Source organism: Aquarana catesbeiana, linkage group LG01 (genome assembly GCF_042186555.1).
Source record: "Aquarana catesbeiana isolate 2022-GZ linkage group LG01, ASM4218655v1, whole genome shotgun sequence".
Lineage (NCBI taxonomy): Eukaryota > Metazoa > Chordata > Amphibia > Anura > Ranidae > Aquarana > Aquarana catesbeiana.
In genome coordinates this window covers 387496574-387514607 of record NC_133324.1, presented here as the reverse complement: position 1 = coordinate 387514607, position 18034 = coordinate 387496574, and the positions used below count along the sequence as shown (strand labels likewise).

Below are 18034 nucleotides of genomic sequence, written 5' to 3'. Positions count from 1 at the left end.
AAGTGAGACTCATTGGTGAAGAAAGGCGGATTGCAGATAGGAGTGCATGGAGTGACAAAAGCAAGATATAGATAGATAGATGGACACAAGGCTGGCACACATTGGCTGGAATACACTGGAAGCAAGGCTGGAGCACACAGAAAAAATCTAGATGAGAACACAGGTGGGTCCGGGTACTAGCATGTGGACATGGTGCTTGAACACTGAGAAACTCGCATGCTAGCCCTTTAAAATGGCGTCCCCTTTACGGCTGCCAGAATTGGTAGCTGCATGGTGGGAAAGACACAGCGCTGGAGAATTGAACAGGTGAGTGTGAGTGCTCAAGCTCTGTCAGATTAGATGGAGTGTCTGTGAACAGCAATTTTCAAGTCTTGCCACAAATTCTCAATTGGATTCAGGTCTGGACTTTGACTGGGCTATTCTAAAACATGAACATGCTTTGATCTCAACCATTCCATTGTAGCTCTGGCTGTATGTTTAGGGTCGTTGTCCTGCTAGGTGAACCTCCGCCCCAGTCTCAAGTCTTTTACAGACCCCAACAGGTTTTCTTCTAAGATTGCCCTGTATTTGGCTCATATATCTTCCCATCAACTCTGACCAGCTTCCCTGTCCCTGCTGAAGAAAAGCATCCCCACAACATGATGCTGCCACCACCATGTTTCACAGTGGGGGTGGTGTGTTGTTAGTTTTATGCGACACATAGCGTTTTGCTTTTAGGCTAAAAAGTTTAATTCTGGTCTCATCTGACCAGAGCACCTTCTTCCACATGATTGCTGTGCCCCCTACATGGCTTCTCACAAACTGCAAACAGGACTTCTAATGGCTTTCTTTCAACAATGGCTTTCTTCTTGCCGCTCTTTCATAAAGGCCAGATTTGTGGTGCACACCACTAATAGTTGTCCTGTGTACAGATTCTTCCACCTAAGCTGTGGATCTCTGCAGCTCGTCCAGAGTTACCATGGGCTTGGCTGCTTCTCTGATTAATGCGCTCCTTGCCTGGCCTGTCAGTTTAGGTGGACGGCCATGTCTTGGTAGGTTTGCAGCCATTTTCGGCTGATGAATTGAACAGTGCTAGTGTATATTGGTGAGGTACTCCCAAAGGGTTAATCACTTGTAAAGGAATGCAGATCCTGCAACTTTCCTCATTAGAGCCCTACAAGTGCATCAGCTGACTGATCATGAAAAAGCCACTTCCATTCAGAATCACTTTGTACATTGCCATAACCAGTTTGTTCTTCAGAACAGTAACAGGTAGGAATCTGCTACAAATTTGTTAAAATCCTTACAATGTACATAGATCACCCAGAGAGGATTGTTTTTTTTTTCCTCAACAAAAGTGGAGTTCCTCTAAGGATAAATTCCCCTTTGGGAACATTTTCCACCTGTTTTTAGGGTGGAACATGTAACATGTTCCTACTGCTGTGCTGTACTGAGGGGGTTCCGTCCCTCCGCATTCCTCCCGCGTCTTCCTATCGGTATAGGCGCCTTTCAGGGCCTCCAACCTCACCCCATTCTTTGCCCTGCTGATTATTGAGGCCCATGGGAGATTTACAGCACCAAGGGTTCGGAGCATACAGCTATTCCATTTAACTACACCTGCCTGGATGTTCTTTTCATTCAAAGCAAAGGCCTTGGCTGGGCTATAGCCATCCGCTTGCCATTTGGTAAGCGAGTTTTTTATTAGGTGGTGGCACTAAATAAGGATTTAGCTCACCTGGGTGTTTAATGCGGATTTGTTTGAACTGCATTTCACTATTCTGGCATATACAAGCCATTGTTGACCTGCACCTTTATATAGCGCAGCTTCTCTCTTTTTTCCATCTACTTTATGCATTTTTTTTGCTATATGCTGCTGCTTTTTGGACTTTGATATTTTCAATTTATAACTTTGAATGTTAAATCATTATTGTTATACAAATCTAGCGCTTTTTTTTCCTCTTTATGTTCCTACTGCTGCAACCTCTTCCTGACCCACTGCCGTGACAGCAAGCCAGGGATCTTCTCCTGAACTCGCTGTCACAATTTTAGAAAAAAAAAAACGCAGTCAGGTTCTGTGAATGGGAGAACCACAAGCAGTGGCAGCCTTTGCAGCAGTCAGTTTGTAGTTCTTAATGAACTACCAGGGCGCTGATTGGGGGTGCAATTTTTTCAGGCTCCTAGTAGAAAAAAAATAAAAAAATTGAATGTACCTATCCTTTAAGTCCACCTATCCTTTAACCACTTGCCGTCCGCCATATAGCAGAATGACGGTGGGAAAGTGGCTTCAATATCCTGACTGGGCGTCATATGACGTCCGCAGGATATTAAGCCGCTGTGCGCCCCCGGGGGCGTGCATCGCGGCGATCATTGTTGCGGTGTGTCAGTCTGACACACCACAACTCCGATCTCGGTATAGAGTCTCTGACGGAGACTCTTTACCACGTGATCAGCCGTGTCCAATCACGGCTGATCACAACGTAAATAGGAAGAGCCGTTGATCGGCTTTTCCTCACTCTCGTCTGACAGACGCGAGTAGAGGAGAGCCGATCGCCTGCTCTTCTGACAGGGGGGATCTGTGCTGATTGTTTATCAGCACAGCCCCCCTCGGATCCCGCCCAGGACCACCATCATGTCGTCCAGGACCACCAGGATGGCCATCCACACTGGACCACCAGATATGCCCCCCCTAGACCCCCAGGGAAATACTAATCTGTGCCCAGGCAGCTGCCAATCAGTGCCCACTCACAATGCCTACCAGTGCCACCGAGTATCAGTGCCCATCAGTGCCACGTATCAATGCCCATTAGTGCTGCCTATCAGTGCCCAGCAGTTCCGCCTATCAGTGCCACCCATAAAAAGCCACCTTTGCAGCCTTTCAGTGCCCATCAGTGCCCACCTGTGCCACCCATGAGTGCCCATCAGTGCCGCCTATCAATGCCCATCAGTGCTGCATATCAGTGCCACCCATCAGTACCGCCTACCAGTGCCCATCAGTGCCTGTCAGTGCCGCCTTATCAGTGCCTATCAGTGAAAGAGAAAATTTACTTATTTACAACATTTTCTAACAGAAACAAAAGCAAAACTCTTATTTTTTTCAAAATTTTTGGTCTTTTTTTTACTTGTTTAGCAAAAAATAAAAACCGCAGAGGTGATCAAATACCACCAAAAGAAAGCTCTATTTGTGGGAACAAAATGATAAAAATTTAGTTTGGGTACAGTGATGGATGACCTTGCAATTGTATTTCAAACTGCGACAGCGCTGAAAGCTGAAAATTGGTCTGGGCAGGAAGGTGTATAAGTGCCCTGTATTGAAGTGGTTAAAGTGATTGTAAAGGTTTGTTAAAAAAAAACAAAAAGACAAACATGTTATATTTACCTGACCCTGATCCTCATTTTCTGGGGTTCCCCCCGTGGCGCTCCTCCTCTTCTCGAGTGCCCCCTCAGAGAGCCGCTTTCCATGGAGGCACTCATGCGGGCGCGCTACTGCTGCATCCATTGACACAGACAGCAGGACTCGGCCCCGCCCCCATGTCACTGGATTTGATTGACAGCAGCGGGAGCCAATGAGGACCCGAAACAGCGGCTGGAGCTGCTGGGTTTGGCCCCGTCGCTGGAACAATTGGGTTAAGGTAAGGAAAAGGGGGGAGGGGGGGCGCGGTGCTGCAGCACAAAAGGTTTTTCACCTTAATGCATAGAATAGTTTACAACCCCTTTAAGTGCATGCCATATGATTTAACAGACCTCTGCTAAAAGAATGGGAGGGTTATTTCCTATCTTCTGTCTTCAAATCAGCCTGGCAGGTCACCAGTATTGACGGACATTGATGTGCATTTTTCCACATGTGGACATGCAATCCAAAATTACAAAGCGTGTCAATGCCTGTTTTCATGCGTTTCCATTGATTTCAATAGAAAATGCATGTGCCTTTATTTTCGCTTTTTTATCTGTGAAAAATCAAATAACAAAAATCACTCTGCAAAGCAATATGGGAAGGCTTTCTTAAAGGTAATTTCACTCATGCATATTTCACCTAAGCCTAAAATATAGGGAAAATAGAAGATCTTTTCACCAATAATCCTCAACTCATCCCTAGTCACTAGCTGCTCGGCTTGGGTTTCCATAAGAGGAGCCACAGGCCAGCCAGTAAAAGTAAAGCCCTGTATACACAAGCTGAATATCGGCCTAAATCAGCCGGTACAGTAGAAACCAGACGACATTTGGCCCCATGTGTGCAGGTCCTTGTTTGGCAGAAGTCGATCTCACGACCAGCTGTCAAATGATCATGCTGGAAAACCAGCAGCCAATCAGCATCCCCCCCCAACCACCCCCCCCCTGTCACAAACTGACACCAAGCAGTATTTTTTTTTTTTTTTTTCTGATTACTGATTGGTGTCAGTTTGTGACAGTTACAGTGTTAGGGCAGTGAGTGTTAGCCCCCTTTAGGTCTAGGGTACCCCCCTAACCCCCCCTAATAAAGTTTTAACCCCTTGATCACCCCCTGTCATCAGTGTCACTAAGCGATCATTTTTCTGATCGCTGTATTAGTGTCGCTGGTGACGCTAGTTAGGGATGTAAATATTTAGGTTCGCCGTCAGCGTTTTATAGCGTCAGGGACCCCCATATACTATCTAATAAATGTTTTAACCCCTTGATTGCCCCCTAGTTAACCCTTTCACCACTGATCACCGTATAACTGTTACGGGTGACGCTGGTTAGTTCGTTTATTTTTTATAGTGTCAGGGCACCCGCCGTTTATTACCGAATAAAGGTTTAGCCCCCTGATCGCCCGGCGGTGATATGCGTCACCCCAGGCAGCGTCAGATTAGCGCCAGTACCGCTAACACCCACGCACGCAGCATACGCCTCCCTTAGTGGTATAGTATCTGTACGGATCAATATCTGATCCGATCAGATCTATACTAGCGTCCCCAGCAGTTTAGGGTTCCCAAAAACGCAGTGTTAGCGGGATCAGCCCAGATACCTGCTAGCACCTGCGTTTTGCCCCTCCGCCCGGCCCAGCCCAGCCCACCCAAGTGCAGTATCGATCGATCACTGTCACTTACAAAACACTAAACAAATAACTGCAGTGTTCGCAGAGTCAGGCCTGATCCCTGCGATCGCTAACAGTTTTCTTGGTAGCGTTTTGGTGAACTGGCAAGCACCAGCCCCAGGCAGCGTCAGGTTAGCGCCAGTACTGCTAACACCCACGCACGCACCGTACACCTCCCTTAGTGGTATAGTATCTGAACGGATCAATATCTGATCCGATCAGATCTATACTAGCGTCCCCAGCAGTTTAGGGTTCCCAAACACGCAGTGTTAGCGGGATCAGCCCAGATACCTGTTAGCACCTGCGTTTTGCCCCTCCGCCCGGCCCAGCCCAGCCCACCCAAGTGCAGTATCGATCGATCACTGTCACTTACAAAACACTAAACGCATAACTGCAGCGTTCGCAGAGTCAGGCCTGATCCCTGCGATCGCTAACAGTTTTTTTGGTAGCGTTTTGGTGAACTGGCAAGCACCAGCGGCCTAGTACACCCTGGTCGTAGTCAAACCCGCACTGCAGTAACACTTGGCGACGTGGCGAGTCCCATAAGTGCAGTTCAAGCTGGTGAGGTGGCAAGCACAAGTAGTGTCCCGCTGCCACCAAAAAGACAAACACAGGCCCGTCGTGCCCATAATGCCCTTCCTGCTGCATTCGCCAATCCTAATTGGGAACCCACCACTTCTGCAGCACCCGTACTTCCCCCATTCACATCCCCAACCAAATGCAGTCGGCTGCATGAGAGGCATTTTCTTTATGTCCTCCCGAGTACCCCTACCCAACGAACCCCCCCAAAAAAGATGTTGTGTCTGCAGCAAGCGCGGATATAGGCGTGACACCCGCTATTATTGTCCCTCCTGTCCTGACAATCCTGGTCTTTGCATTGGTGAATGTTTTGAATGCTACCATTCACTAGTTGAGTATTAGCGTAGGGTACAGCATTGCACAGACTAGGCACACTTTCACAGGGTCTCCCAAGATGCCATCGCATTTTGAGAGACCCGAACCTGGAACCGGTTACAGTTATAAAAGTTAGTTACAAAAAAAAGTGTAAAAAAAAAAAAAAAACACAAGCAAAAATATAAAATAAAAAATAATAGTTGTCGTTTTATTGTTCTCTCTCTCTCTAGTTCTGCTCTTTTTTACTGTATTCTATTCTGCAATGTTTTATTGTTATTATGTTTTATCATGTTTGCTTTTCAGGTATGCAGTTTTTTATACTTTACCGTTTACTGTGCTTTATTGTTAACCATTTTTTTGTCTTCAGGTACACCATTCACAACTTTGAGTGGTTATACCAGAATGATGCCTGCAGGTTTAGGTATCATCTTGGTATCATTCTTTTAGCCAGCGGTCGGCTTTCATGTAAAAGCAATCCTAGCGGCTAATTAGCCTCTAGACTGCTTTTACAAGCAGTGGGAGGGAATGCCCCCCCCCCCAACGTCTTCCGTGTTTTTCTCTGGCTCTCCTGTCTCAACAGGGAACCTGAGAATGCAGCCGGTGATTCAGCCAGCTGACCATAGAGCTGATCAGAGACCAGAGTGGCTCCAAACATCTCTATGGCCTAAGAAACCGGAAGCTACGAGCATTTTATGACTTAGATTTCGCCGGATGTAAGCAGCGCCATTGGGAAATTGGGAAAGCATTTTATCACACCGATCTTGGTGTGGTCAGATGCTTTGAGGGCAGAGGAGAAATCTAGGGTCTAATAGACCCCAATTTTTTCAAAAAAGAGTACCTGTCACTACCTATTGCTATGATAGGGGATATTTACATTCCCTGAGATAACAATAAAAATGATTTAAAAAAAAAAAAAAATGAAAGCAACAGTTTTAAAATAAGATAAAAAAAATAATAATAATAATAAAGAAAAAAAAAAAAAAAAAAAAAAAAAAAAAAAAAAAGCACCCCTGTCCCCCCTGCTCTCGCGCTAAGGCGAACGCAAGCGTCGGTCTGGCGTCAAATGTAAACAGCAATTGCACCATGCATGTGAGGTATCACCGCGAACGTCAGATCGAGGGCAGTAATTTTAGCAGTAGACCTCCTCTGTAAATCTAAAGTGGTAACCTGTAAAGGCTTTTAAAGGCTTTTAAAAATGTATTTAGTTTGTCGCCACTGCACGTTTGTGCGCAATTTTAAAGCATGTCATGTTTGGTATCCATGTACTCGGCCTAAGATCATCTTTTTTATTTCATCAAACATTTGGGCAATATAGTGTGTTTTAGTGCATTAAAATTTAAAAAAGTGTGTTTTTTCCCCAAAAAATGCGTTTGAAAAATCGCTGTGTGAAAAAAAAAAAATGAAACACCCATCATTTTAATCTGTAGGGCATTTGCTTTAAAAAAAATATATAATGTTTGGGGGTTCAAAGTAATTTTCTTGCAAAAAAAATTATTTTTTTATGTAATCAAAAAGTGTCAGAAAGGGCTTTGTCTTCAAGTGGTTAGAAGAGTGGGTGATGTGTGACATAAGCTTCTAAATGTTGTGCATAAAATGCCAGGACAGTTCAAACCCCCCCCAAATGACCCCATTTTGGAAAGTAGACACCCCAAGCTATTTGCTGAGAGGCATGTCGAGTCCATGGAATATTTTATATTGTGACACAAGTTGCGGGAAAGAGACAATTTTTTATTTTTTTTTGCGCAAAGTTGTCACTAAATGATATATTGCTCACACATGCCATGGGAATATGTGAAATTACACCCCAAAATGCATTCTGTTGCTTCTCCTGAGTATGGGGATACCACATGTGTGGGACTTTTTGGGAGCCTAGCCGCGTACGGGACCCCAAAAACCAAGCACCGCCTTCAGGCTTTCTAAGGGCGTAAATTTTTGATTTCACTCTTCACTGCCTATCACAGTTTCGGAGGCCATGGAATGCCCAGGTGGCAAAAAACCCCCCCAAATGACCCCATTTTGGAAAGTAGACACCCCAAGCTATTTGATGAGAGGTATAGTGAGTATTTTGCAGACCTCACTTTTTGTCACAAAGTTTTGAAAATTGAAAAAAGAAAAAAAAATGTTTTTTCTCGTCTTTCTTTATTTTCAAAAACAAATGAGAGCTGCAAAATACTCACCATGCCTCTCAGCAAATAGCTTGGGGTGTCTACTTTCCAAAATGGGGTCATTTGGGGGGGGGTTTGTGCCACCTGGGCATTCCATGTCCTCCGAAACTGTGATAGGCAGTGAAGAGTGAAATCAAAAATTTACACCCTTAGAAATCCTGAAGGCGGTGATTGGTTTTCGGGGCCCCGTACGCAGCTAGGCTCCCAAAAAGTCCCACACACGTGGTATCCCCATACTCAGGAGAAGCAGCTAAATGTATTTTGGGGTGCAATTCCACATATGCCCATGGCCTGTGTGAGCAATATATCATTTAGTGACAACTTTTTGTAATTTTTTTTTTTTTTGTCATTATTCAATCACTTGGGACAAAAAAAATGAATATTCAATGGGCTCAACATGCCTCTCAGCAATTTTCCTTGGGGTGTCTGCTTTCCAAAATGGGGTCATTTGTGGGGGTTTTGTACTGCCCTGCCATTTTAGCACCTCAAGAAATGACATAGGCAGTCATAAATTAAAGGCTGTGTAAATTCCAGAAAATGTACCCTAGTTTGTAGGCGCTATAACTTTTGCACAAACCAATAAATATACACTTATTGACATTTTTTTTACCAAAGACATGTGGCCGAATACATTTTGGCCTAAATGTATGACTAAAATTGAGTTTATTGGATTTTTTTTAGAACAAAAAGTAGAAAATATCATTTTTTTCAAAATTTTCAGTCTTTTTCCGTGTATAGCGCAAAAAATAAAAATGGCAGAGGTGATCAAATACCATCAAAAGAAAGCTCTATTTATGGGAAGAAAAGGACGCAAATTTAGTTTGGGTACAGCATTGCATGACCGCGCAATTAGCAGTTAAAGCGACGCAGTGCCGAATTGTAAAAAGTGCTCTGGTCAGGAAGGGGGTAAAACCTTCCGGGGCTGAAGTGGTTAAAAGAGGACAGTGTCAGTAGGGCAGAAGTTGGTGTCAAGAGGGCAATGGATGGTGTCAGTCAGTAGGGCAGTGGTTGGTGTCAGTAGAGCAGTGGATGGTGTCAGTAGTTTTTATTTTTATTATCTTATTTTTTTATTAATTTTTGCAACTTTTTTTAAAATTCAATTTTACAATATTATTTTTTAGGAGCCCTGTTGGGTAGCGCTGGTGAAATTACAGGGGTCTAAACAGACCCCCGATGTCTCACTTTCGAGACAGAGAAAGGGACTGAGGACAGAACCCCCCCCAGAGTCCCTTTTCTGCAGCCTCAGCTGGGGATTCTGATTTTACCACCACCACCCATATCCTGGCGCTCTAAGGCTACTGTCTAAGCAGCCTTATGCTGGCGCTGGCCCTGTCCACATTAGTGTCCTCTGCCCCCACACACAATGACCTCTGCCCCCCTCACATCACCCCTCCCCACAGTAGTGTCTTCTGGCCCTCTGTTCCCCCCATAGCATAGCAGTGTCCTCTGCCCCACCTTTACATTACCCCCCCAGTAGTGTTTTCTGTCCCCCCCAGTAGTGTCCTCTGGCCCTCTGCCTCTTGGCCCTCTGCCCCTTTCCCCTCACCCCCACAATAGTGTCCTCTGCCCTTATACCAATGTCTTCTGCTCCTTTGATATCACCCCCCCCCCCCCCCCCGACAATTCGCCTTCTGCCTCCCCCCCCCATCCCCATAGCAATGTACTCTGCTCATTTGACATCTCCCCCCCACAAAAGTGCTCTCTGCCCCCATCCCCATAGCAATATCCTCTGCTCGTTTGACACCCCCCCCACAATAGTGCTCTCTGCCCCCCCCTAGCAATGTCATCTGCCCCCTTGACATCACCCCACTCACCCCCATAGCAATGCCCTCTGCCCCCTTTACCTCACCCCCCCCCCTTCCCTACATACAGCAGTGGAAAAAATGCTTATTTCTCCTACCTGCATAGGTGTACACAGGAGGCTGCACATCTCTGGACAGGGGGCAGGAGAACAAGCTGCTGGAGACATCTTTCCATAATACCAAGCTGGTGATTGGTTGCTAGGACCGCCCCTTGTTCTAGCAACCAATCATCTGCCAGTAAACTTCAAAAGTTAACTTGGCCAGCTCCAGCCCTCCATTGTCCACCCAGAGCCGTGTAGCCTCCTGCTCTCCTGTGAGGAAGGATGAGCGAGGAGGCTGGGGGAAAGACTATAAATAATAAAGCCTACCTGCATGTCTCCTAAATGTCACCATTTAGGAGATATCCCAGTGAGCAGGAGCTGGTGACATCACCAACGCATGCGCTCTGAAGGGACAGCATAGTCATGCCATCCCTTTAGAGCTCTGTGCCGCGGCCTTGACTCCCATGCACACGTGTGGCAATGACGTCATCGTAGCTCAGCCATTCAAATGGCCAGAGTCCGCTAACCCAGGAGGACGACTGGGGGAAGTAATATGGGCTGGAGCAAGTCTGTAATAATGTGCTAGTTTTCTGAGCATACTAGCACATTATGGCTTTGACCTGCTGGAGGACCCTTTTTTGCATTAAACACTTGACCTCTGGACGATTTACCCCCCTTCATGACCAGGCCATTTTTTGCAATACAGCACTGCTTTACAGACAATTGCGCTGTACCCAAACAAAATGTATGTCCCTTTTTTCCCACAAATAGAGCTTTCTTTGGGTGGCATTTGGTCAGCACTGATGTTTTCTTTTTTTGTGCTGTAAAAAAAAAGTCTGAGTGATCACGCACAACACTTTCTTCACATGTGGTTTACATTAACTGTCATTTGTTTTATCACATCCGTGCAAGGATACGGTTACACTCATCCCTGGAGGGTACACTCACATATACCCATTTTGGGATAGCACATTAATGTGTAGTTGCATATTATAGACATTTCCTTGTTACACAATCATATACATTTTTCTTTTCTGATCACATACCCTCCTGGTACTCACATTTTTAGGGTAGCGCCAACCACCCCATCTCTATACCTTTATTTACTTTAAGTTCCCTTGGGAACCCTCAAGGGGGGCTCGTTCACACTGAACACGGCTTTGAAATCGTGCAACTTCATCTGAAATTTCAAAGCGCATGTCCAATGCGACATTTGGTGCGACTTGAAAGACCTCTGTGGGGTTTAATGCACAGATGTCTAGTGAAGTCGCACCTGAAATCGGCAAAAGTAGTGCAGGAACTACTTTTGCAAATCGGTGTGGCACCACAAAATCGGCGTTGCACCGATTAAAATGGTGCCGTTTCTGGCAATAGGCTGTGACTTATGTGATTTGACGTAAATCGCATGACAAATTGTTTCAGTGTGAACTAGGGCTGCTACTGGTGACCATAACATACCTAGAGGAGTCCATGCCTTGGTGGGTTATGGTGGGTGGCCATGTTATGGCTGATCAGTGTAAATCACCAAGGCACAAATATTAGAAAAAGAACTACATGGGATGTTCTGAACTACACAGACAGGACTCACATGGGCAGCACACAGGGAACAAGAGGAGATTCACCCATATCTGGTGACCTGTGTGCTGCCCATGTAGGTCCTGTCTGGCCCCTGGGCTCTATGGTATCCACCTGTCTCTGGTGACCTGTGTGCTGCCCATGTGAGTCCTGTCTGGCCCCTGGGCTCTATGGTATTCACCTGTCTCTTGTGACCTGTGTGCTGCCCATGTGAGTCCTGTCTGGCCCCTGGGCTCTATGGTATCCACCTGCCTCTGGTGACCTGTGTGCTGCCCATGTGAGTCCTGTCTGGCCCCTGGCTCTATGGTATTCACCTGTCTCTGGTGACCTGTGTGCTGCCCATGTGAGTCCTGTCTGGCCCCTGGGCTCTATGGTATTCACCTGTCTCTGGTGACCTGTGTGCTGCCTATGTGAGTCCTGTCTGGCCTCTGGGATCTATGGTATCCACCTGCCTCTGGTGACCTGTGTGCTGCCCATGTGAGTCCTGTCTGGCCCCTGGCTCTATGGTATCCACCTGTCTCTGGTGACCTGTGTGCTGCCCATGTGAGTCCTGTCTGGCCCCTGGGCTCTATGGTATCCACCTGCCTCTGGTGACCTGTGTGCTGCCCATGTGAGTCCTGTCTGGCCCCTGGCTCTATGGTATTCACCTGTCTCTGGTGACCTGTGTGCTGCCCATGTGAGTCCTGTCTGACCCCTGGGCTCTATGGTATCCACCTGCCTCTGGTGACCTGTGTGCTGCCCATGTGAGTCCTGTCTGGCCCCTGGATCTATGGTATCCACCTGCCTCTGGTGACCTGTGTGCTGCCCATGTGAGTCCTGTCTGGCCCCTGGCTCTATGGTATTCACCTGTCTCTGGTGACCTGTGTGCTGCCCATGTGAGTCCTGTCTGGCCCCTGGGCTCTATGGTATCCACCTGCCTCTGGTGACCTGTGTGCTGCCCATGTGAGTCCTGTCTGGCCCCTGGCTCTATGGTATTCACCTGTCTCTGGTGACCTGTGTGTTGCCCATGTGAGTCCTGTCTGGCCCCTGGCTCTATGGTATTCACCTGTCTCTGGTGACCTGTGTGCTGCCCATGTGAGTCCTGTCTGGCCCCTGGGCTCTATGGTATCCACCTGCCTCTGGTGACCTGTGTGCTGCCCATGTGAGTCCTGTCTGGCCCCTGGCTCTATGGTATTCACCTGTCTCTGGTGACCTGTGTGCTGCCCATGTGAGTCCTGTCTGGCCCCTGGGCTCTATGGTATGCACTTGCCTCTGGTGACCTGTGTGCTGCCCATGTGAGTCCTGTCTGGCCCCTGGCTCTATGGTACTCACCTATCTCTGGTGACCTGTGTGCTGCCCATGTGAGTCATGTCTGGCCCCTGGCTCTATGGTATTCACCTGTCTCTGGTGACCTGTGTGATGCCCATGTGAGTCCTGTCTGGCCCCTGGCTCTATGGTATTCACCTGTCTCTGGTGACCTGTGTGCTGCCCATGTGAGTCCTGTCTGGCCCCTGGGCTCTATGGTATCCACCTGCCTCTGGTGACCTGTGTGCGGCCCATGTGAGTCCTGTCTGGCCCCTGGCTCTATGGTATTCACCTGTCTCTGGTGACCTGTGTGTTGCCCATGTGAGTCCTGTCTGGCCCCTGGCTCTATGGTATTCACCTGTCTCTGGTGACCTGTGTGCTGCCCATGTGAGTCCTGTCTGGCCCCTGGGCTCTATGGTATCCACCTGCCTCTGGTGACCTGTGTGCTGCCCATGTGAGTCCTGTCTGGCCCCTGGCTCTATGGTATTCACCTGTCTCTGGTGACCTGTGTGCTGCCCATGTGAGTCCTGTCTGGCCCCTGGCTCTATGGTATTCACAGGCCTCTGGTGACCTGTGTGCTGCCCATGTGAGTCCTGTCTGGCCCCTGGCTCTATGGTATTCACCTGTCTCTAGTGACCTGTGTGCTGCCCATGTGAGTCCTGTCTGGCCCCTGGCTCTATGGTATTCACCCGTCTCTGGTGACCTGTGCGCTGCCCATGTGAGTCCTGTCTGGCCCCTGGCTTTGTGGTATAGCCCTATACCATTCTTCCCAGGTGCCCACCTACAGTGGTGTAAGCAGTAGTGTACCCTGGAGGCAGTGGCTGTGCAGGATGTGATGTCAGGCTTGTTATGAAGAGGATAGCACATAAGAAATACGAGGTGGAGTGTAGTAGAAGAATGTACCTAGTCCCCGGCGGTGGAGAGGTGTGTATGAAGGAAGAGTCGGATGTCATTGCAGTCAGGGGGAGGGTGACATGAGGTGTGTGTGTGCCTGTGGGTGCATGCGTGGATGAGGGAGGTGACAGGCCCGGCCCCTCCCCTTCTTCTACTTCCTCATTCTCAGGACTCGGCTCTGACAGCCTCCTCCATCATCGCCCTGTGTCCGATCACCGCCCTGTGTCCGATCACCGCCGCCTCTCCGCTCCGATCACCATGTCCAAGCCGCCGCCCAAACCAGTGAAGCCAGGTAAGAGGGGGGAGACCTTATGCCACCCCCTGCAATGGAAGTTGTGACGGTCCGACCCGCTGATGTCCCCCCGCAGTGCTGCTGATCAGACACTGGCCCGGGAGGAGACCTCTAATGATTTGGGGACCTCCTATGACCACCTCTCCGGAGATCTGACCTGGGCCTTGTATTGTCAGTGAGGGGTGACACCCATCACACACACACACACACACACACACACTTCTACATACACACCCAAGGATCACACTCAACCAACTTCCCCAATACTCACTGTCATGTCACGTGAAGCCTCCTGAAAATGCTGCTTGCCTGGCCGATCAGTGGCCGGGATCAGGCAGCCGGTGTGAGTTCCCAACCTGCCTCCTTGTGGATATTGGTGATCTGGACACGTTTTGGAGTCATTGCATGGGCACCACAGTCAGGCGTTTGGCATTTTCACAAACTGGATCGGCAATGGAACAAAACGTTTGCCGCGCCCTATAAAGAGAGATCCATGTTCAGATCACTTTTCAGAGGATGCTTGACAGGCAGTAAGGAGGTGCCCTATCAACTTCTCGTTGCCTAAGTATACCTGTTTATACTTCAACAAATTCAGGAGGGGCCTTGTCAGTGTTATTAAATCACAGGATGATTGTGATGAATAAAGTGCCACTTTCTCCTAGCTATTGATGAGCTTGGGCATCCTCTAAACTCATCTCTATCCAATCAGAATTACACTTTTTTTTTCTCTTTTTTTCTTCTAGTCCAATCTGTTGTAGGTAGGTCATTCACCCTGTAAACAAAGGGGCAGGTTGCTGGTGATGCCAGTACCCTTCTATAGACATATACCCATATTTAGTCAGTGACATTACTACTAAATACCAGCATGTGTCCACAAGCCCCCGTTTACACGACTTGCAACTTGTCATGCGATTTGACAGGTCACCTTATTGACAGAAATAGAACTGTTAAAATTGGTGCAATGCAGACTTTGCGGTGGCGTGCCGATTTTGCAAAAGTAGTTCCTGCACTACTTTTGGTGATTTTTAGGTGGAACTTGCAAAGACCACTGTGCATGAAGTCGCACAGATGTTAGCCAAGACACACCTGAAGTTGCACTGACATGCTCCTTTGAAATTGTGCGATTTCAAGTGAAGTCACACAATTTCAAAGCTGCATTCAGTGTGATGTAGGACTAAAAGGGCGCTGACATCACCAGCATCCCACCCCTTTGTTTACATGGTGAATGACCCAGCTCACGGCTGATTGGAGTGAAGAAAATCACAATATTTGATGCTTAGAGGATGTCCACACTACTCTCTACCAATGATGAGCTCAGGCAAGTCTAAACACATCTGAGCTGTCAAAGCCCACAGCCAGTCATAGATGGTGGAGGCATTCCTCGCCCTGCTGCTGCACATATACACACCCCGTGCATACGTGCAGCTGCCGGGCTGGGATTGCTCCTGCCGCATATGATTGGCTGTCGGCTTTGACAACTTCTTGGTGGGATAGACTCGTATTATAACATGCCTGAGTTCATCCCTAATGTCTACACCTAGCCTAGGCAATCTACATCACTTGCTCTGTGCCTACCAATCACTGCTAATAAGCAGGATGGAGCGGATCTCTCAAGTTGCTACTTTTCTGGCCAGGGCATTGTGGAAGCCATGGTTGGCTTACAGGTATGTTATTTAGATGAAGCTCGATTAGTCTCCACTGCATTGTGATTTGGGGCCACTTGACTGCTCTGTAAATGTTATTATTAGGGCCCTATCACACTCGTCCACATTCAGATCGCTTTTCAGAGGCATTTGACAGGTAATGAGGAGGCATTATATTGCCTGATTTAACCCTAAAATGCTGCAACACCTTGCTACCTGTGCATTGCATTGAACTAGATGGTAGGGATGCACTCACCGATACCACCTCCTTCCCTTTTTTTTTTTTTTTTTTTAGCAACAAGTACGAGTACCAATACTTTTATTTTTTTTAAGTACTCGCCAATACCAATTACTGATACCTATTTTCGTCATACAGGGAGGGGGGGTCTCTATCATCTATCAGTGTGCTGTGTAGTATTACCACCTGGATCAGACCAAGTGATGAAGAAACACAGCACACCCAACACTCAGCACTGCTGCCCCCACATCTAGGAGGACCATGGTGTCATCCTATGTCCTCTTCCTCCAGTCCCATATCCCCCTCCTCCTGTAGTCAATACAACACTGGCTGCTGTTCTCCAACTCAAAAGGCTAATGAGAATGAACTAAAACACATAAAGGGAGCGCTGTTCCAAGGTAGTAGAAACAAGGATAAATCCATGCAATCCAAAGCAGATAAACAATTTATTGTTTAAAACATCATCATCAGGGTCCGATTAAGTGTGTACATGGTAACAATAGGTGCTTGGAGCAAATAAAGGTGGAGATATGCAGGAGCGTTCAATAACTCACACATAGATGGTAAGGTGCACACTGCCAGGTCAAATGAATGGATGGATGGCTCAGCCCCTGGATCTCCTGAGGGGTCTTGACAAGGGATGGAGCCAATGAAAGCCGAGGAGACGCGCTCACGGGCCGGAGGAGACGCGCTCACGGGCCGGAGGAGACGCGCTCACGGGCCGGAGGAGACGCGCTCACGGGCCGGAGGAGACACGCACAGACTCTGGGCACCGGAAAGCTGGAGAAAATGCCGCCCCAAAAAAAGCCGTTAGACACAGGATAACTATAATCCAAACTGGGAGGATGCCGACTGTGTTCAGGACTACATGTTTTGGGGTTTAACCCCTTCTTCAGGTCATGTAGTCCTGGACAGAGTTGGTATCCTCCCAGTTTGGATTATAGTTATCCTATGTCTTATGGCTTTTTTTTCTGGCTGCATGGTCTCCAGCTTTCCGGTGCCCTCACTGTCTGTGTCTTTTTGCGGAGCACTTTCGCCTGCATCTGCTGTCCACTTTGAGTCTGTGCGGGTCTCCTCCGGCCCGTGAGTGGGTCTCCCCGGCTGTCACCGACTCCGTCCCTTGTCACGACCCCTCAGGCAATCCAGGGACTGAGCTATCCATCCATTCGACCTGGCAGTGTGCACCTTACCATCTATGTAAGTTATTGAATGCTTCTGTACCACTGGTGGCTAAGCCAGCTGTCCCTGGTTTTGTTTACATTCATCTGTCAGTGGGGAACCCTACTGACTGATGAATGAGTCATCAGTTGTCAAGGACACGGCAGCCCCGCTCTTTAACAACCGAAAACTGCTACATTCAAGAGGAAGTAAACCCTGATAGGTGTTACTTCCTCTTTATTTCTATGCAAAGGTAAAGCATAATGGGCTACTATGCACCACATAGTAGCCCATTATGTGTCACTTACCTGAAAACAAAGCCTGCGATGTCCCCACTAGCATTGAGCATCCATCTTCACCCCTCTTCCTTCTGGGGCCGTGAACTCCGGCTCTGTGACTGTCCGGAGTCATGTGACATCACTCCCGTGCATGCTGCCAGTCACATCATGACCCCCTTTAGAAACGGCACGATCTGCCCTTTCTAAAGTGCGCATGCGCCATAGACATCGGCGCACAGCTTTATTGTAAATATCTTCTAAACCGTGGAGGTTTAGGAGATATTTCCAGCACCTACAGGTAAGCCTTAATATAGGCTTACCTGTAGGTAAAAGTGGTTGTCTGGGATGTACAACCTCTTTCATGCTGTGTATATTTCAGTTGTCAGTGGGAGAATCCCGCTGACAGCTGAAAGAACCGAGCCAGCAGGTATCGGTTTTAAATATCTGTGTATTTGCACAAGTACCGATACTCGTGCAAATGCTTAGTATCGGCACCTTTATCAGTGCAACCCTACTTGATGGAGATGGCGCCACTTGTTAAACTCTGCATCCCGTGTTAAAAATTCTGCGCCAATGTGAGAAGCCCCATCTGACTATTATTTTAAAGTTCAGGGGGGCGGCTGTGGGTTTTTTCTACAGTCTGACTGCCTGATTGAAAGAAACCTAATGGACTAACCCTTTAAAAAGGCTCTTGAGGATTTTTATGTATACTATAATTTTTAGGCTAGGTTTACACTGATT

At 47.7% G+C, this 18034-nt stretch overlaps 2 protein-coding genes across 8 annotated transcripts in view; one reads left to right on the top strand and one right to left on the bottom strand.

The window, feature by feature from the left end:
- Nucleotides 1–13926, bottom strand: part of NMRK1 (nicotinamide riboside kinase 1) — a 56581-nt gene extending 42655 nt beyond the window's left edge. For 2 of the 7 annotated variants that reach the window (XM_073634156.1, XM_073634137.1), the window contains exon 1: nt 13694–13911. Coding sequence is in view for 5 of the 7 variants with exons in the window: in XM_073634137.1 (XP_073490238.1) it covers nt 13694–13743 (50 nt within the window). In the remaining 2 variants the exon portion in view is untranslated. Of the gene's footprint in view, nt 1–13693 lie in introns of all 7 variants that reach the window. The other 5 variants (XM_073634146.1, XM_073634166.1, XM_073634186.1 and 2 more) reach the window with 5 other exon arrangements.
- Nucleotides 13820–18034, top strand: part of OSTF1 (osteoclast stimulating factor 1) — a 73388-nt gene continuing 69173 nt past the window's right edge. The window contains exon 1 of the mRNA XM_073634207.1: nt 13820–13976. Within this exon, the coding sequence (XP_073490308.1) occupies nt 13943–13976 (34 nt within the window). The 5' untranslated portion in view covers nt 13820–13942. The remainder of the gene's footprint in view (nt 13977–18034) is intronic.